Source organism: Gavia stellata, chromosome 8 (assembly GCF_030936135.1).
Source record: "Gavia stellata isolate bGavSte3 chromosome 8, bGavSte3.hap2, whole genome shotgun sequence".
NCBI lineage: Eukaryota > Metazoa > Chordata > Aves > Gaviiformes > Gaviidae > Gavia > Gavia stellata.
Genome location: NC_082601.1, coordinates 25,100,687 through 25,121,352, shown reverse-complemented (window position 1 = coordinate 25,121,352; position 20,666 = coordinate 25,100,687). Strand labels below are relative to the sequence as shown.

The 20,666-nt window shown below is 43.5% G+C and overlaps 1 protein-coding gene across 1 annotated transcript in view; it reads left to right on the top strand.

Moving 5' to 3' along the window:
• The first annotated feature begins 1,932 nt into the window (after positions 1-1,932).
• Positions 1,933-20,666, top strand: part of CHN1 (chimerin 1) — a 104,169-nt gene continuing 85,435 nt past the window's right edge. The window contains exon 1 of the mRNA XM_059820084.1: positions 1,933-1,959. Coding sequence (XP_059676067.1) covers positions 1,941-1,959 — 19 coding nt within the window. The 5' untranslated portion in view covers positions 1,933-1,940. The remainder of the gene's footprint in view (positions 1,960-20,666) is intronic.

Here is a 20,666-nt window from a genome sequence, read left to right as displayed (position 1 = left end):
CTCAGTAGTCCAGCTGCTCAATACACTTTTGCACTTCATACATGCAAAATGAAAATGTTTTGTGAAATCAGGTCCATCATGCTAGAATTCATTTGGGAAGGAATAAAATGAAGGAAATGATTGCTCTGGGATAAAATGTTTACTTTTTTTAACTTTGCACACTAAGCAAAATATATCAACATAAAAACCTATGTTTTGAAATACTTGACAGACATAACAAAAGCCCATGTTTTTCTTGTTGTATTAAACAAGATTTAAAGATATTGAAAACTTTCCCATACAATCTTTTCCTTTTGTTTCTACAAAAAGATGAGGTAGAATTCAGAGTATGAAAACCCGTGTACAGCTACCTACATAAAACACCCATTTTTCAGACAAACCTTTATGTTTTAGCTGCCTTGTTGAAAGAAAACGTATTTTATGTACCTGCTGACCCTGAGCTGCATTCGCACAACTGGAACTACTGGTAGCAGTGGCTGTAGATGCAGCCTACGTACATGCGCTTCCTCCTTCAGACTTCCCTGTGGCAAAAACCTCGTCTTGAACGCATGCCTCCCACTGCACACCTGCTGCGGTAGCCACCACAGTGCCCCACGCAAAGGTGGGACAGGCTTTATGATGCTCATAAAAACACCTGCACAATCTGCTTTCCCTGGCTGATGTCTCCAAAGCCTCCACTGAAGGTTGTGGATTTGCACAGCTGTAATGGATTAAATTTGAGTAAACAATTTGCGTCGATTGTGCTCAGGCTAGGTTTGAATTCTCGGCACACACAGCTTGCATCTGAGAGGCGAAGTAATACTTGCAAGTGAGAAAGTACTGTCTCGCTAAACGAGGTGAGTCCAATTATCCTATGTATGCTGGGGGAAGATCTGCTGAGTACTAACTAAGCTCTGTTTTAAATATCTGTTTTCAGTTTAAAAATGCAAACTGTATAAATGAATTACACCAGGCACGATGCTGTCTTTTCCGTTAAATGCTTTTAGCTCTGAAATTTACAGTCCTGGGCAGCAAAAAATGACAGCAGCTGGGCTGGCGGAAATTTCTCACACCAAAACACGTTGAGGGGAATTCCACAGTTTTGCTCTCTTCATGCTTGCTGGCATTTCAGTGGAAATATTAATCTCGTTTTAAAAAGTCCTGTTTCTCTCAAGACCGTTGGTTCTTCTCCTGTACCAGGCAGGCGCAGCCCTGCCAAGCCTGAAGGGGCACAGGCCGACCCTGCCGGGCCGCTCCCCGCCGGGCAGCCCTCTCCGGGCCGGGGCAGCCCGGTACCCTGAGGCCGGTTTCCACAGAGAATCTCCTCAACTAAGAGGCGTCGTCCGAATCGGCCCCGGCGGGTGCCCGAGGGACTAGCCGGGCGGGGCCGGGCGCTCACGGAAGCGTGAGGGAATGGGGGCCAGGGCCGCCGTCCCCTCCCACGGCCGGGGCAGCCCGGCCGGCCGCCCCGCGTGAGGGGACGACGCTTCCCTTTGTGCCCCGGCGGGCTGGCCGCGTTGCCATGGGAACCGGCCCGCCGGCTGCGGCGGGAGGAAGCTGCGTCGTGTGGCGGCGCAAGATGGCTCCCCGAGGCGGCGGGCCGCAGCGGCAGCGTGAGCGTGAGCGCGGGCGGGGGGGCGGGAGCGGGGAGCTCCCCGCCGCTGCCGCGCGTCCCCCGCCGTCCCCTCCTCGGCGGGCCCGGCCCTGCCCTCCCCTCCTTTCTCTTCCCTCCCCTCCCCTTCGCCGCGGGCTGCAGCCGCCCCGCTCCGCTCCGCCCCGCCCCGCGGCAGCAAGTGGCAGCGGCTGCCGGTGCCGCGGGGCGCCCTGACAGCCCCGCGCCCAACTTGTGTTGCAGGCGCGCCCCGCCGCTGATGCGAGAGCTGCCGCGCCAATGCCAGCCCCGCGCCGCCCGGCCAGCCCCCGCCGCCCCCCGGGCCCGCCCCGCCGCCGCCGCCGCCGCGATGGCTCTGACCTTGTTCGGTGAGTAACCGCCGCCTCAGCCCGGCGGGCGCGGGGCTGCCGGCCCCCATTGTCTGCCGCACGGCAGCGCCTGGGCGTGGGCGCCGGCCCGCAGGGCTGCCGCAGGCCGGGCCCCGCCGCACCGCCCCGCGCCGCGCCCGGGGCTGGCTGTGGAGAATAGCGCGCCCCGGGGGCAGCCCCCGGTGCCGGTCGCGGCGTGGGCTCGGGCTGCGAGCCGGCTGTGGGGCGTGATAGGCAAATAAAAGTTAGGGTGCCTCAGCAAGCCCCCCGGTCGCCTGAGGAGCTGCGCGGCCAAGCCACGGGCTGGCTGACAGGGACCCCCGCTCTCCTGGGAGCGTCGGGGTGCGGGGCTTATTGCCCGTAACGGTCAGATGCGTTTCTGTAGTTGCGTTTAATAGCACAGGTTGATGAAAGGACGCTTTCGGGAGGCTGTGAGCGTTGCTGTGGTTGGCTTCACAGCCTGAGACAGCGTGGTAGGAGCCAGCACGTGAAAACTGTAGTTTTAACTGCTGAGCATGTGGGTTCTCTTAAGTAAGGTTATTAAGCTTGCTTATGCTTAATATGCTTAATTGTACCGGGGGGGGGGGGGGGGAAGCTGCAAACTGCTTCTAGCAACATTAGGTAAATGCAACAATGCAAAGGAAAGCAGAAATTAGCATGACTAACATCAGTACAGAGTTAACAGGATAATCGGGATACTCTTTCTCGTAAGAAGCTCGCGCACCAGAAGTGATTTCTACTCAATAGGTTTAAGTGATGATATGAAGTCTATTTGTAGTGTTTAGACCGTGGATTTTACTTCCTGTGTAAACAAATGACTTGCTTTCATTCATCTCATGATTCTTGGGCTGGTGCAATCTCTTAGAAGGATAAAAATGGTTTCATGGGTTTTCTTAAAATTTGACACCTGTTATATTATTGTGACATATTAAGCCCTGTCTAAAAACAAGTTTAGCACATGTTGCAAGATAGTTCTCCGTAGATAAAATCTATGTGGTATTGGATTTAGCTACAGTGCTGTCACTTACATTTATATTTCCTGCCTGAGTTTTTCAGGATGTGAAACGTGGTAAATCATAGTTCACAGTGGAGTAAACCGTCTCCATCATTATAGGCCTGATCTTGTTACTGAGTTCATGTGTGCCCTTGGACTCCTGGAAGAGTCAGTGCAGGTATGGGGGCCCTGCACGTTGTCAGTTGCAGGGTGGCCATCAAGCTCTTTAACTTACAAGCACAAGTGAACATGAGAGTGTTCAAACGGCACATTGGCTTTTGTAAAATAGCCTACTGTGCATATTACATTGCATCATTGTAACTGCAGCTTGTTTAGAAAAGGTGTAGGTTGTTACACAGGCACTCAACGTAAATATTGGAGTGGTCCCTAACCAAAAATCAAGTTTTTAGGCTATTGAAAACACACGCTTTTTCCATGGTGAGGAGTTAATGTGTCATTACAATCTTTGGCTGCAAAAATTAAGAATATTTTAATTTCAGCTTTTAAATAAAGTGGCATTCCTAAGTCAGGTACCTGTGTTTTTTTACGCTCACGTGATTCTTTTTTATCTACTTAATGACATTTTTCTATTAATACAAATTTGCATTACAAAGTAAATTGAATTAGATGGTTTTGCGTGCTATCACGTCTGTTGTTAGAGTAAATGACTTTGATACATGTAAAAGATAATGAGCAAAGAGAAGATACAGTGGGCTACCCTGCTGTGTGTAGATTTTAAACAATATCTTGCCAAGCATAAAACCTCAAGATTTCACCCTTTTAATAAAACACAAAGTGACAATGAAACAATGCAACAAATAAGGGTAATGTGTGTCAACAAATGAATGTGGTGCCTTTCATAAATGTAAAAGCTTTAGAGTACATCTTAAACTATGAATGCAAGAGTGTGAGTTGTGTAAATGCAGAAAATGTGCAATATGTTTCCAGATGAGGTTGTGATTAACTTACAGTTGAGTTAACACAGCTTACTGTGTTGCTGTGTGTCCTCTGAGCTGAGGTAGCTTGCCACACTTTGTCTTTTAGCATGTAACAAAGACAGAGCACAACATGCTTCCTTTGAACTTCAAGAACAGCGTTCAGCCTTTATCTTGGATTTTGGCTGCCTGTGGTAGTCAGATTTTCAGTTACTGCACCACAGCTGACCCATAGTAACTCATTAAAAATATGGCTCAGGAAACAGTGTTTTTAACTTTGTTTCAATGTAAGCCCCTACCAAAGCAACATCAGCAAATCTGGGGAAAGGCAGAATAAATGTGCCTGAATTAATGCATCTGTTTTGAGGGATTAAGCAGCCATAATTGTACTATTTTAATTTCATACCTGTCTTACACCAGTAAAACTGTCCTGAGCAAACAGGTTCTGAGGGAGGTGCCTGCTTTGGTTCTGCTCATTCGCATAAATTCTAGGCTCAATATTTCATATTTTTTTCTAACCCATAATGATATATCACACTGAACCAAATTTCACACGTTCTAGGGCTGTTTCTAATATGATGTGCTACAAAGTGTGTATATCTTGACATAAATTGCCATGTTAGCCGGGGGGGGGGGGAAATCCACCAAGTTTGCAGAGTCCCTTTCAATTAATGTGTATATGTATGTGAGTACAGCAAGAGAGAGGAGAGGGATGGTAAATGTCAGAACATGCTTTCTCCATGCTCTCGATACTGTTTTATGGCTATTTTGGTGCATAGTCCAAAGACTGTACTAAGAAGGGACAGGACTAGACAGCAGGGTGACATTGTTGTGGATTCTGGATTAAAACAGACATGCGGTTATCAGGGAGTTTGAAGGTCTGCCTTATTTTTTCTACTTGGCAGAGCGGTTGGGAGTTTCCTGTTCCTGTTGGAGATTGTCCTTTGCCACTGTCCTCAGAGCGGCACCACATAGCTGGAGCACTGACTGCAGTTTGCACCTTTGAGGTGGCAGCTTGAGACTCTTTGGAAATTTGGTTGGAGAAAAGAGCTTCTGGTGTATCAACAGCATTTTTCTGCTACAGAAAAAGGCTGTTACCCTTGGGCTATATGTGTCTCCTGACTTCTTATTCCTTTGCCGTCACAGATTGTTGTCCAGGTTATGATGCAACATCAAAGCACAAAGGAGGAAAACGTTTAGACTCTTCACCCTCTCAGTCTTAGTTATTTTAAAATTCTTTTCGTCATCTTGTTGTATTCTCCCAGTCATGACCTTCCAAGGTATTCTGTACTGACTCTTGGCTTTATGGAAGGTGGTAGGGAGCTGCCCATGTTCCCATAGTGCAGTGGTACAGCTGATGAGTCTGTGTGTGGTGTGGGTTATGAGGGAGAGGAGGTCAGCTGCTCCCCAGAGATGGAGAGGAAGAGCAGCCTCTGCTGGAAGCAATCGGAGATGGGAGAGCATGGAAGCTGTTGGCTGAAAACACACCTCTGTTACCTATCAACCGTGTTGGCTACTTCAGGCAAAAGTGTTATCTCAACAGGGTTCATAGTTACACAAAGTTACTGTGGCAGAAATGGCCTGTTGTGACCATAGGTGGTCACCCGTATGTGATACGGCTTTTTGTGATACTGGTAGAAGTAGGGTTTCACCAGTACATTGAGTTTATGTTCTAATGGTCAAGCACTTAGAGTGCAGGTTTGCTCTAACAAAGGAAAGTAGATCCTGTGCTAGGACCACATCAACAGAAGACTGGAAGACAGTCAATATATCTGAGAAGTGAAAAAAAAAAAAAAATGCTGCCTGATCCTGTTGTTTGTGGCAAATAATACATGCAATGAATTTGATATCCATATTTGTGAATTGCCTACCAAGAGTTGGCAGGGATTTTAAAAATGTCTTTGTCCACAAAACAGTGCAGACTTTCACATCCGGTGTGTATAAATGTCTGGAACTTGAGCAGATGTCCAATTCTAGTGCTGTTTTTCATCCTACAGCAGATTCATGGTTGTGGTGATTGCAGATGTAGCCTCTTTTTTCTCTCTAACCATTTCTTTCTGCCTGCTGCTGCAGCTGGAATGGTGTATAAGCCAGTGTCCTCTGCCGTTTCAGCACAAAGTCCAGTGGCTTCATGCCCAGCCTTCGTGGAGCTGGGCCGAAGCCACTTGCCTGGTTTAGTGGGGAAGCAGCTAAAGGATACCCACCAGTACTGCTCTGCTGAATCCCTGCGAGGGGTAGTAGCTTCATAGAGGCAGGAAGAGCAATCAGTTATGTTTCTGTGGCTAGACTTCCTAGAGCCCATCTGTTAATACCCTAAGCTGTGAGATCTAGCAGTGATGCAGCTGAGGTGTGTGCTGTCATTCCACTTGGATGACTCAAGTGTGGGAAAGATAACAAACAATGTAGAGGGGAAAAAAGAGGGGAAGTGTTAAGTTATCCCATTGCTACTGCTGTTTGCTTGTGTCTTTGAATGTCCTGAGAAGTGTTTAAAGAAAGTCAGCATCATACTTTGAAAGAAAAATAGTTTTAAGTTATGTTGTAGTGCTTATAAGTTGCGCTTATGTTTTATGAATTCCCCTTCTGTTCATTTGTTTGCTCATCAACAAAGGAAGACATTTCAAAACGGCCAGGAGAGATCTTCATGGACATATTTGTCATTAGTTATTCATGTTCATGCCTTCTTGCTCAGAGCCTGTCAATGGATGAAAACTCACCCTCCTGAATATTGGTGGTTAAGAAATGAGAAGTGAAGCAATTCTCTTTTAATCTTTGAAGTGCCTGTACTCTGATGAGCGGCTGCAGATGAATGGGATTAGAGACAGAGCAGTAGTCAGCATGACAGACATGGGTATTTAAGGAGATGATGAACAAGGGCAGTTTTTAGAGAAATTTATAAGGAAAATATGAGATGAAAAGAAACAAGCAATACATTGCCACAGTCAGGAAGGGTAGGGACAAAGAAGCCAATTATACCTCCATTTCAGGTGTCCATACATTGTTGAAAGAGCACGCAAATATCAATTTGCGCACTTAACAGATTTCCCTTCCACAGCTGTGAGCTCTGGTGTCGTAATGCACAGAAGTAATTTTCTATTAATCTATCTACTGTTATGGGTATGAGGCAAACCTTCTGAAATTTGAAATGCTAATTAACAGATTACTATTTTAAGTTCTACGCATCTGTGATTACTGTTCTCCACGCAAACCATACTTACTGTCTTGAGGCTGCTTCAGAAAGTAGGTACAAGCACATGTTTTCTAATGTGACAATCTTAAAGATATTGTAGAGAAATCAAATCAATTCATTGTTCCCTAAATAAATGTTTTCTTTGCTTAGGTTAGCTTAGTCACAGGAACATAGAAAGTAAATGTTCCTCTAAAAAATGTCTTACAACAGGTAATGCCTGTGGGTTCTCTGCAGGATAGGAAATACTCAAAAATTAATCTGCTTATTTCTTGTCTTATGTGCAGAGCCTTCTAAGAACAGGAGGTAAACAGATCACCTACAATTCAGGTTGTTCTCCTCTGAATTTTTACACGTGGCCCTGAACAACGCTTAAAACTTGTGGCTAGCTGTGATGGTAAAAGTTTACTGGCAGAGCCCCTTAACTAAAGAGTCAGTTTGTGCCAGAAAAGTGTTCTTTGAATCTGTTCCTTAATTGAAGTAGGTAATAGAAGTTTGCTCATGGAATTGGGGCATTTATAGTAGGGCTTTTGCTGCTACAGGGAACTAAAATGTGGAGTGTTATAGGAATGGTACCCATCACTGGTGCTTCTAGGCCAAAAAAATGCGTAAAGAACTTCATTGCTCATCTTATGCTCTTGAAGCAGTTTTCAAAGTGAATACATACCCCACTTTGCACTGCCTAAGCTAGATCTTTTTCACCAGTAAAGCAGGGAATTCAAAGTGATCTTTTTAACCCGGTTACAGTAGATGCTCTTGAAGTGTTTAGCCCTTGCTTAAAATGCTTGGGCTTCATTCAGTACAGACTGACACAGGCTAATTTTAAAGATTTAAGCAATTCAACATCTAGTCACAATAGAAACTTCGAACAGTTTAATTAGACAAAACAATTTAGGGACATTAGTACAATGTTTGGCGTTTTTTTAACAAGATTTAAAAATGAAGGCAATTTGTTAAAAATGGAAACCATGTTAGAGAGAAACTCAATCTTCCGACTCCCAGTCATTTATCTGGGAGGGAAAGTGTCCAAGCACTGAGAATCATAAGATTATTTTCTCCTAGGTGTTGTGCTAACCTTACCTAATTTATAGAACCTAATGAAGCAAATAAGGAGAGCAACCTTGAAAAGGTTTTCCTGGCAATGCAATCTCATGAAAAAATTGAAAGGGAAACCTGCGTAGGAACTCGGAAAAGAAGATGGATCTATTAACTAGTAAATTGGTACCAGTTGATCAAAATATCAAAGAAGTGATGCTAACACTTATAAATGAGAATGAAAAAATTTCAGTCATGTCTCCTCAACTTAGCACTTAGAAGTGTGCTTCATGCAGTGTCTGGTATAAAATTGTTTTCTATTAATTGTGAGTATTGTATAAGAATCTTAAGAAATTAGAGGTTTGAGGATTGTTGCTGAAGCTGGAAAGGTCAGGTCCAATTGTATGCAGAAGTAATGAATTAAGATGAGGTTTTGGAATTTTCTCCAAAGAGATTGTCTTGCAATATGATCAGCTCGGGCATACCATTGAACAAACACATCCCTTTCCTCCTTGGCATCAAGTGATCCGCTAGGAAGTGGAGACAGTTTGCATAGCACAGAATCTGATCTGACTGTATTGAAGTGGAATACACTCAGGATCCAAGGAAGAGGAGGAAGAGTTCCCATGTTTTGCTGATGCACACTTTGTGTCAGCCAAGGACTGATGATGTTTCAGGTGTAAATCTGGGTTTTCTTCTATTTGTTTTGGACTCAGCTGATCCCTTCTGCCTTTTTGGGTTTGGGGACTTTATTCTCCTACTAACTGTCTCCAAGAGTTCTTAACTGATTTTTTAGATATATTGAAAGATTTCCATGTGATAGAAAGCATGTCTCAGTGTCAAGAAAAGAATGTGTTTACATATAATGGCAGTACCATAGTTATGAGCTAAATACTACTTTAATCAGTAAACTCAAAGCAAGCCTTTTGGAAGACTATGTTATTTATGCCAAATAAAAGCACATTAATCAGGATCCTCCAAGGGCGCAGGCATAGGTAACTGCTCTGTGCCGTCTAATAGTCAATTGTGCATTGTTAGATGACTTTCCTTTTGCTGAACTTGGGGCTTAGGATCTGCATCTCAGGCTATTTAGCTGCTCCACCTTGTGGACTGAGATCTTACAGTTCTGCAGGAACATGTCTTCAGATGAAACAAAACAAAACTGACCCATGACCTGGCCCAAGGGCAGTTTTGTAGTTATCAACAGAATATGAGGTGCTTCCTGCTCCCTCATAAAATCATACAAGTGGCTTGGTCATCATTTCAGGGGGGGTGGATTGTATCTGCCTTGTATATCTTCATAAATGATGGCAGAAAATTAAAAACCCTCTAGATTTTGCTTTTTTGAGTCTGTCTTGAAGCAAGGAAAAGTGTCGTTTAAAGTCACGGAAATATTTGGTCTTCTAAAGCATTTAACAATACTGCTAGGACTTTGTAATTGCGTGTCATCTGGGCCTCAAGCACCCTTGCTGGCCAGACCCAAGAAGATGCTGGGAAGAGTTCCTGCAGCTCTCCATGCTATTCCCAAGGGTTTAGCTGTACGGTGGAGTAGTGGGTCAATGTCGGTTCTAGTCAGGGGGAGGAGGGTTGATCACACCCAGCTGTGAAGCCAGGAGTATTTGCTGTGTCTGCAACAGCCTCTGTAAATGTGAAAGAGCTGATTGACATCTGACATTTCCAGCACTCAAAATATTTGTTCATCTTCTGTCTGAATGGAAGAGGTGACATTTCTGAAGTGATTTCATAGTTACTGGAAAATATGCTTGTAAAATCCTATTTACTCCTGTGGGAGTCTGATTTCCATGATATATTTTGATACATTTACCCCCAAATTTATTTTTGTGACTTTGTTAGCAGTTCTGTAATAAGCGTTATGGAGAGACTGTCAGGACTAGTTAGCTTTTGATTAAACTTTTGGTTAATGCTGATAGGATGTGACAATGTAGTCTGTTTTTTCACATGACCAAAACTTAGATCCCTGGGAGAATGCATTAGGAAAACTGCATTCTCTGATTGTGAACCACTGTTGAAGTTACAAGCTCGACCTTTCTGCTCGTGGTGAGCAGGTAACTGTACTTCTGGTCTCGGTCATCTCTGTGAGGAAGCCCACTGTCACATCCATCTATGGTGCAGGTGGCAGGATCTGGCTCTGTTGAATACATCACGTGGTTAGGGATGGATGTTCCTGGTGCTGATGGGAGGTGGTGGTTCCCCCTCCGCTGCACTCATGCGCCCCATCTCTCTCTCCTTCCTGCTTCCTTTGTTGCAAGAGCAGCTGCTTATAGGTAGCCTTGCCATTTAAGAAGCTGAAATAAAAACATAGTTTCTGACCTTGATCAGAAACTGAATGTCCTGGGGTGGCTTGCTTGTGGGAAATTCCTACTCCAAAAGTAAAGGTAAAACACTGTTTCCTAAATACTGAAATCGTTTTGTTGCCCACTGCATGATGGCGCGCTACTATGGCTAGCGGAGCCACAACTGCAACCATTTAAATTATATAGCAAGTACAATAGAGCATCATGTAGCAAAGTCTTTGTCTTAGCAGCAAGTCTCCATTGCTGCAGCAATGGAGAAGGAGGTATGGAATTACTCCTTGTGCGAAGTAAAAGGGGGACTGTGAAAAATGTACAGTTCTGAAAAATAAATCCGGTGCTTTAGTGCGGTACCTAACTGTTCCTTGCTCTCACACTGGCAGGGTACAAGTCAGTCTCCTCAATGCTGAATTAGTATCTGATACATATACAATCCAGAGCAGACTATAAAAGTTGCTGATAATTATTTGGTAGGGCCAGTCTTCCATACTTTTTCATCTGTGCTTTATAGTTTCCATATGAATCTGGACACAGTGCTTCAGTGCAATCTTGGATCATTTTTCATTAAAAACAAAAAAAAACCCAAAACAAACCTAAACAGGATGTAGCTCTTCCTCACCTCTGCCTTACGGGCTGAACATGCACACATGGGTATATTCTTCCAATAAAGGAAGCATGATTTTGACACAGCAATTAATTTTACTGATTTCGTTTTCAGGTTTTCCAAAGAGTGTATTTATAAATGGGACGTGAAAGTGTTGAAAAAATCTTCACTGGTTTAACAGAAGCAGAGAAGTATTTCAAAATAAAATAGTGATTGTTCTTTCTGGTGAGAAAACATTCAGAAACTTTGTATTGCATATTATTCCAATGCCAAAATTTACATGGTAAAGAAATTGCATCAGGTACTTTTTATTGAGAAATAACAATTGTAGTATAACAAGGTAAATATTTGCAAGTATGTAAAGGAAAGTTACCAACCCAAAAAAAACCAGAAGAAAGAGAGGAAACTAATTGCGGCATTTCCAATAGTGAGCTCATGTGCATATAGCTGTGCTGTTGCTTTATTGTGGTTCTCGGGGAGCTCCTGGCTGCACTGCTTATCTGCCCACTTCCATGTGGTGTCAAAGCAAGCTGTGGTCACAGGTCCCTCCCAGCATCCTTGCCTGCCTCTCCTTGGTGGCAGAGCAGCAAGCTCATCTGTAACTCAGTGCAACATCTCTTATTCCTTAGCTTTTATTGCAGCTGTGCTGTTTAAGAAGATACCTTCCACCCCGATCCACCTCCGACTGCATTAGACCAAAGCAAGATGATTGTTTTGTCCTAACTTGCTCTTCTGCCGGTTCAGAATTTGCAGGAGGTAAAACGTAGTCCCAGTGTCACTGCCACCCTGAAGCATGGCGAGCCCCGGGGCAGGACAAAGTATGCTGCACTCCTGGGACAGTAACTCAGGGGGATGCCTCCAAGCACCCTCTGACATGAGAGAGTTGCAGACTGCTCTGTCTGAGGGAGAGCTCACACTGGCTATCTCAGCTGCTAAGCTTGTTGGCATTTTTTTTCCACTTAGTAGAAAGGTCTGTGAGAAGCAGGAAGAGCTTTTTTCTGCTTCTTAAATGCTTTGTTGATGGGGTAGCCCTGCTGTTAGTCATGACTCTTAAATGTAAAAACTCTGCCTTTTTTAGAAGGCATCTTCCTTCTCCCATTGCTGCGCAAGAGCAGCTGTGGAAGACACAGCTTGCTGTGTCTCAGAGCTGTATTAGCATTTGCCCTTATTTCTGTATGGAAATCCTGTGTATCACAATCTCTGGCCATTGCTTGCAGCATTCTGCCTCCCGGCACTTCCCATCTACACATGTAGGTAGACCAGGACCATTTTTAAACTACAAACTGTATTTTTGATCTGTCACATTCTATAGCTCTCTGTGTGTCTGTCTGTACGTGTTTTCCTGTGCTGCCAATTGCCACTATAGGATTCTTTTTATAAAGTCAAAGTGGAACTGAAGACACCAAAAGAGCTGTTAACCCAGAGAAGCAATGCTGGCTGGGGGATTATTGGGTTGGCAAGACTTGGGAATAGAGATACTGATCTTTGATCTGTAGGATGATCTCATCTACGTGGGCCTCTGCTTCTCTTGCCAGCAACTGTTCCTTTTTTCTGTTTAGATGTCTCGTTCTGTAGGACAAAATCTGCTTTTCACTTGTGGACATTCCTGTGGGATCTCAGTTCCAGTAAGGATGCATCAGTATCCCAGAAATGCCACTAATAATTGTTGAAAACCTCCTGTTTAACATGGTGCCATGATAAAGTGAGAGGTAATAAACCCAAGTTTCCATTATTTGCGGACCAATTTGTCTTTCTTCTAATTAGTGGAAAAAAGGAGAAAGAACTTCAAAACAGAGACAAGGAAACCATCTGAATTCATCTCCTGGAGGGGAAAAAAATGTATGGAGTTACTGAGAAAAGGACTTGGAGGTTATCTTTCATCGGTCATATTGAGCTTTCCGGCCAGTTCTCCCATTCCGGCTGGGTCATGACAAACCTTTGTATTCAGCTCTACTTCCAGGAGCCCATTCCCAGCTCCTGTGCTCTACTTTCATTCTCCTAAACAAAGAGAGAACTGAGGACAAATGGGGGCCCCATGCAGAAAACCTCTCAGTGCTTGCAGAGCTGCTAAACCACCTTCAAGATGATTGTTTCGCTGTTGCTCCAGCCCCACAATGTGCTGGGTGGTGCAGGAGTGGACCTGGAGCACAGCTTCTCCACAGACTGGACCTCACGCCTGCTCTCTCTCCTTTCTCTGTTTCCTGCCAAGGGCAGCAGATGAACCTGCCAAGGAGGAAAAGAGTTCTGAAAGAGCTTGATTCAATGCTATAAAGAGGGAGAGGCTGGTGGGTAAATACATTTTGCTGTATTTCTTTGATTGCTGTTATAATACTGAGCCATGGAATTGCCAGAAAGGAATGTGAAGTTTTCAGCTTTTCTATCTGGAGCATCCTACTTGGTGCCATTGGAGGCCTCTTGGATGTTTTATATGAGAACAGGAAGAGGTAAGGAATCACACTTGCAGCTTTCAGATTGGGGAAAAGCTCACAGCAACTGGAGAATGACTTTTGGAGTAAAAACTTAATTCCAATTCAAGAAAAGGCATCCCACCACATTGTGTCCATTTCCCTTTCTCTGACCCTGCCAATAATGGTTTTTAGGAGTTTCTTTCATGACACTATAAAAAACGATCATGCTTCCAGGCAAGGGTACTTTACTTGGTAGTCTGTCCTCCTCCTTCCAACCATGAGTGTTGATGTATTGCATCTGTTCTGGAAATAAGGACGTAAATACAAGCCATATTTTTGCATGAGCAATGGTGTGTGTTACTGACGACTGTTTTAGAAAATGAAAAATCTGTTTGTAATAACAGTCGTAATAGATTTGTTATAACTCTGATGGTCTAAGAATTTAAATGGGTCAAGTTTGGGGAAGGAGAGGCAACAGCATCTATTAGACCATCTGACACAGTTAGAGAGAGACGTGTTTTGGAACATGTGAGTCTGTCTTGAGGCCAGTTATAACAGCAGTCAGAAATCAGATCTGCTCTTAATTTTCTCTGGGTGACTCTGATTTTTGCCTGGGCTGCTAATGGGTGGTTTGGTTTTGTTTTGTTTTTCCCCCAGGAGGCTAATGAATGCACAGCAGCTATCTTAGTCTAAAAGACAAGGGAGGATAAGTTCTCAGCAGATTTTTGCCAATGAATAGGGAGATAGGGTCAGTGTTGTGCTCTTTTGTTGTGGTTCAGCTTTTGGTAAAACCATAATGCTCTATTTAAAAGTGGATTTCAGAGCAGGAAAGTGAATGTATGTTCATTATCTCAGTGCTGTGTGTGGGGAAAAAAATATTCAAAGCAACCAAGTGAACAGTGATAAAACATGCCTCCCCATTCAGCAAATTAGGGCATTATGCAATGGATGGAGGGATTGTATTTCAAAAGTGCCTGGAAGCTCATCCTTTATTTAGGGTCTTTTCTGCTTAACCTTGAGTGGACAGACTTCTTATTCAGGGAAGGGGATTAATTTACAGCTAGAAGACACTTTTATACCATATCATATTGTTCTTTTTCATTACTTGGGTGACTGCTTAGAATATTTGCGTAATCAAGCTCCTATCAATATCCCCTGTTGGATATGTTAGAGAAATCAAGACAAAAACATATTTTTGTGAATGTCTTCAGCCTGTTGCTATAACAGTTGTCACTGACTTGAAGTTACGATAAAACTGATGTGCCCTTGTTGGTATTATAAATGTTTGGAAGAAGTAAAACAAGTGATGGGAAATGAGCTCTGTCTCTGTGCAGGCAGACTTTTAAAATAGGAGACAAAGAAGGATTTATGGAAACAAAAAATAGGAAAGGAAATGTTGAAGGGTAAATGTTTTCTCCTACATTATCCCTTGCCATGGTTGGAATGAGAGCAGTGTAAGAGTAATAGCCTCAACAGGTATTTCTCCTGGCTTCCAAGCAAACTTCACTGACCGTGATCAAAACAGTGTCTCCAGTGAAAACCAGTCTGGATTTAAACCAGGGAAGTTTGATTACAGTGTTCAAGCTTGTGTTACCTGATGTTACTCTGAATTGCTCCAAGATTTTACTGTACTGATATAGAAGATACTTGGACAAATTATCTGTCAAATCTAAAAGATGCAATTCATCTAATGAAGGCATATTTCTGTCAATTTTGAACTTGCAAAATTAGTTTGCAAAAGACCTTTCAAATAACCCTTAGGGAGGATGGGAAACTGCCAAACTTGTTGATCCAGCACTTCGGGGCTGCAGCCAGCCACAGTCAGTTTTGCCACAGTCAGTTTTGCCGCAATGAGTTTTTCTTTGAAATAGATAAATTAAAGCGGCATTGATTTTTGACAACATTTTCAGTTGGAACTTGTTTACTGTGTAAACCAGATATTTCAGGATACCTGTGAGTCTGTAGAGCTCTCATAAATCCTGTAGCAAGATAAATCAGAGGGTTACAGGCAGCTGGTAGCCTGACTCTGTTGTTGTACCTACAGCTAACCCATAGAGCCTTGTCAGGTAGCGGTTTCCATTGTGTTTGTCTTTTCTCTAGAAGCGAAGATGGTGTTCCCAGAAATGCTGAAAATTGGCTGCAGACTGTTGTCTGGAGGGTGAGATACCCCACTGGAAACAGAAAGCAACATTAAACTCTGTCTTTGTTAAATGCCCACAAGGTGGCACTTGTCATCTTTTTACCTCTCTGAGGTCTAAATTTTTATACTTGCAACAACACTAAGAAATAATTTTAGAAGTTTTTAAAATTTGCTTTAACAGTAAGCTAATTGTGCTTTCATGGTAGGGGTATTTCCTACCCCTCCATTAAACTACAGTCAAGAGAAAGAGGGCAACAGCTGTGTTTTGCTAGTTATCATTGCACATGTGAAAATTCCAGCTTAAAATAAAAAATTCATTTTAATTTTTTTGTTATATAGGATTTTTAAAATTTTTGCTTGTCATCATTTGTGTAGTCAGACGCCACTATTTATCTGGCAAAGAGGAAGAAAAATGAGTACTTGCTTCCCTTGCTTTGGTTAAATGAAAATCTAGAAACAGATCATTTGCAACCTGGTTTAATCACTTAGAACATGAGTTCATTTGACAGCAGCAGTGCCTGTGATAGGCAAAACATTACTCATTAAAATTTTCCCATCATTCATAAAGAGGCAGTAATAGCAGACCTGCTGATAAAAGGCATTGACCTCTAGCTGCTTTTGGTGGGTCTCTCATTCAAACCCATTAGAAGCATTCCCACAGAATTTATTGGTGCCAGACCAGATGTTTGTAGAAACCAGGATGGTAGTGTGATCTTTTTTCTCTCTCCCCCTCAAGACTGATGCAATTATTCAGAGCACGCCCTTCCTTAAGCCCTTTCACTTTCGCTGAGAGTGCTTTCTTGCCTTCCACTTGGTCACATCAGAGAAATGGCAGTAGCCCTTGTAGCTTTCTGGGGCATTGTTCACACCAGCATTCTCTTAATCATTTTTACTCCAGTAATAATTAAAAACCTAGATGTACTTGTTTGGAGTGGTATAAGCAAAACTATGTGAGGACGAAAGAGCAGAGAAAAATAAGTTTTGTCCCATTAAAAAAATTCCTGGGGCACATTGTGTGTGATGTAGTGCCATCCTGCAGCCAAAGGGATGCTTTCGTTGTAAGTGCCTGTGTTCGCTGGTTTGTACCTTTTCCTTGGATTGGATTGTACTCTTGTTCCCCTCCCAGATGGGAATGCCTTTGGAAAATGTGAAGAAAATACATTCAGCTGTTTTCATTTTCTTGCTTAAATAACTCAAATACAGTTTAATTTGGAAGTCCAAAGCTCCTTAGGTGCATGGGGTTTTATGGGCATTGCGGAGTATTGCAACCTGCACCAAAGGTAAAGGCAATGGAGTAAAACTTTGCGTAAGGGAAGTTGTCGCTAGTGACCATGCCTTCTGCCCACAGGCTTGGGCATGTCCCTGTAGACGGATGGTTTTAGTGGTGGAGTGACTTAACTTGCGTGCCAGCTTCTCCAGGGCTGGCCTGGAAACAGCTGGGTGCAGTTGAGCTGGCTACCTGTAACCTCTGCTTGCCAGTTGCTGTCCCCTGGCAGGAGGTGAACTGCGTAGGCTGGCGATAGCTCCTCTTTCGACCTAGAGGCCATTTGTCTCTGTGATCAGCTTTAGTTTAACACTGAACAGCTGCCCCACTCCAGCTCCCCAGCAGAACGGGTTGTGTCAGCAGCACAGCGGGCTCAGAACAGGGGATCCTCTGCTGGGAGGGTTAGCTGTCTGCACGCAGCCAGGACGCGTGCCAAGCTGTCACATCTGCCTGCACGTTAAAGTGGACACCTGTCGGGCATCTTTGCTCCATCTGGAGAAGGTGGAGAAAATAGATGGTGGTTTATTTGGAAGCTTTTGCACCGAAGCTCCTTACCGTAATGGTGTCTGCCTGCCTGAGGAAGAGCCTTGACATGTCTAAAAGTTTTCAAGGCTTTTTTCTTAATTCAAAGGAAATCGTGTGCCAAGGATAACATTAAAGTAGTATAAAAGTCTCAGTAACAGTCTAGAAGTATCAGTCATTGTTGCTGAGTGTCGTACAGTGTATTGTATACTCAGGAATTGGGAGAAAACGTGGTGCTCACTGCCTGGGGTGTTTTCAGCCCTGCGGGGATCTTCCCATAAACAAAGGAAATTCTGTGATGCCCTAGTTGTGAAACCCCCCATGTTTTCTACATGGGCCTAGGCCATGTGTGCCATCAGGTTCTTGTCATTAGTGCCTTTGTTTTAGGGACTAATAGAGCAACATTACTTTTGGATTAACATTATTTATTCAGTCACTTTTAAACCCCAACATTTTTTGTAAAATAACAATATAATGTTTTTTATTTAAGAGAAAGGGAATATACGAAAATGTTGCCTGAGAGCTCTTAAAAAGCATGGTGTAAGCCCATGTGAGGTGTTTTGGTCAGAAATAATTTGTTAACCCTGTGCTATGGAAAGGTGAAAACAGGACAAGACTGAGCCAGAGGATCGTTTCCCTTTTTATATTCATGTGGAGGAACTGAATGCTGAAGAAGTGTTTGTTCCTAAGAAAACATTTCATGCAAGGCAAGAAAGGTTGACCACGGCTTTCTCTCTTGTTTACCGAGCACTGGCTGAAATTAACATCTCTGCAGCCTTTGGTGGCAGTGTGCGCGGTACCCTGCTTGCCAGGGAGGGGTGGGTTGTTTTCTGCAGGACCCATGGTGCTTCTTGCTCTTTGCATCAAGACTGCTTCCGCCTGCCACCCCATTACAGACCGTCATTTAACTTACCAGCTGCTGACAGTGGAGGCGTAGCAGAGAGGTGGACAGAGGCTTTGTGGAAAAAAGAAGTGGATTCGAAGGTCTCATATAGGAGTGACAAAGAACCTTTGGTGTGTGCCTTTCCTTCTTCAGTACTCATGCAATAGACTGGAATATTTTGGCCGTTCTCTGCACCCTCCTCCCTGCTGCCCCCTCTCCAGGAGCCACCCGCCATCACCTTCCCCTCCTCCTGCCGCTGGGAGTGCGGGGACTTCTGCAAAACACTTCCAGCGCTGCTGGGTGCTGCCACAGCCAGCAATCAGCTTCTCCTATTTACCCTGAAACCACAGTATTGTAGTCCATCTGTTTTACTACCGCTGACTAGGGCAGTGGCTGTATTCATCCTTTAATTACCTTAATGCTGTTTGAGTTTTATTTTTGTTGGAGTGCATAAAAGCCCTAACTGCTAGGGCCTGCTTGGCTGCTGCTTAAAATGTTTCGTGATGGCTTAAGCTTAGTTTCTGAAATGCTTTTGGCACTTGTACTCTGAAAAACAGAGATGAAGTGACATTTTCTGTTCAACTGTGCTGTTTTTGTGGCTTGAGAATCTCACTAGCAAATAAATTACGGCTTTATTTCTGTAAGTTGAGTGTTTTTATGTGCATCCTTTGGGCAAAGAGAAGGTGCTAACAAGCAAGATCTTGAGGCTGAGGAGGAATTTTCTAGAAAAGTTGTTTTCTGGGCACAAAAAAGAGTCTGATGTATGGGTCAGCAAATGGCCACGTCTGCTGGTTATGCATCAATCCAGGAGTTAAATTTTGACACATGCTGCTGCCAAACAAAGCAAGATGCACATCTTAAAACACATGTTAACACTTACTGGTTAGTGCCTAGGCCATAGCTTACAGAAGAATGTTTTATACTTTCTTTTTATACTTTACTTTCTTTTTATACTTGTGACTTATGCCATTCCTTGGTCATAGATTGGTTCAGAAAACATGAAATTCAATTTTCTTCTCCTGATCATGTTGATGTTTGGTCCACATGGCTAAGAACTGGCCTCTTCCGTGAGGTTCACCACCTGAGGCCTCACCTGTGTTCAATAGGGAGATTGCCAAATAAAATCAAAGTTTGGGGCAAGAGCTGCTGTGTCAGCTGATAACTGATTATTTCCTCCCTGACAGCATTAAACTAATCTCCAGTATGATGTTACAGATCTCCATGCTGCAGGGAATGACATAAAGTAAAAGAAAAATAAATGAAATTAATTGTCTACAGGAAACCTCACAGTAAGTCCTAAATTGCTTTATGGGGTTACCATGCATAGTTAAGCTGCTGCTGTTCTACCCTAGAGCTGGCTGATCTTCAGTGGGGAGAGAGGAAAAAAACATTTCAAGCAGAGGTAAACATTTTTATCCTTTCTATAAAAGGAATACACAGAGACAAGCAGTCTAAACAGTTTGAGGCAACATTAACAGTTTTCATATCTGCAGTTAAAATGTACACTCTGAAAGTACTACAGTTGTCCAGATTTATATAAGGGATAAAATGGAAATGGGTAAGAAAGAAGGAAAATAACAAAGGGAAATGCTACGTTGTAATGTCACAATTAGTCACATTTGTGTTTATGGAAAAATCCAAGATGCTTTCCTAGCGTTTGTGTCTGCATATGAACTTCTCTAAAATGGATGTACAGTTTTCTATTGGCAGAAGCCCTTTTCTGTGCAAGCGTGTATTTGTGACAATCACTCTGTGCTTTTCACTTCTTAGTTGCAGATGGTTCACACCCAAGATGCATAGTTTCCTTTTTCTTTCATTCATTTGTATGCTTAAAGGAGGGCACGCTGGGCCTGGAAAGCAACGCTCCTGCCCCACCGTGACATTTCTGCCTGTGAAGGGGCTGTTGCCAGAACCTGCCTGTTGTGCTGTTCTGGGCTTTTCTGCCTCTGTTTTCTCTGTGTTTAGACAAATTTCAAGGAAGCCTTGAGTAGAGATGAGATGGCTTGAGAATGAGATGCTGAGCAGATAAAGTGGGCTGGATAGGTGAGTCCTAGCAGGGCAGCAGTGGGGAGCAAACCAAAGTGTTGCTCAAGGATGAGGGGAGAGCTTTTGTGTGCAGATAAAGATTGCTAAGGCTGGGGGAAGGCAAAGTCCTGGAAAAGAGAGGAGAAGAGTGTGTTTGGGAGGAAAGAAGATGATGGCAAGAAAGTGCCGAGAATTGTTTAAGAAATAGTTAGGGATCACTCCTGTCCTTGTCCATTGGAGAGACAGAGAGATGGGCTGGCAAACCCTTGCCCTTGGAGAAGCAGAGAGACACACAACCTGTCATGTAGGGTACTAAGAAATGTAGGTCCATGTCTGAATTAAAGGTGCCAGCTGTATGGGTCTGTGATAAGATGCTTGCTTCAAAGACGAGTTTGATTTTG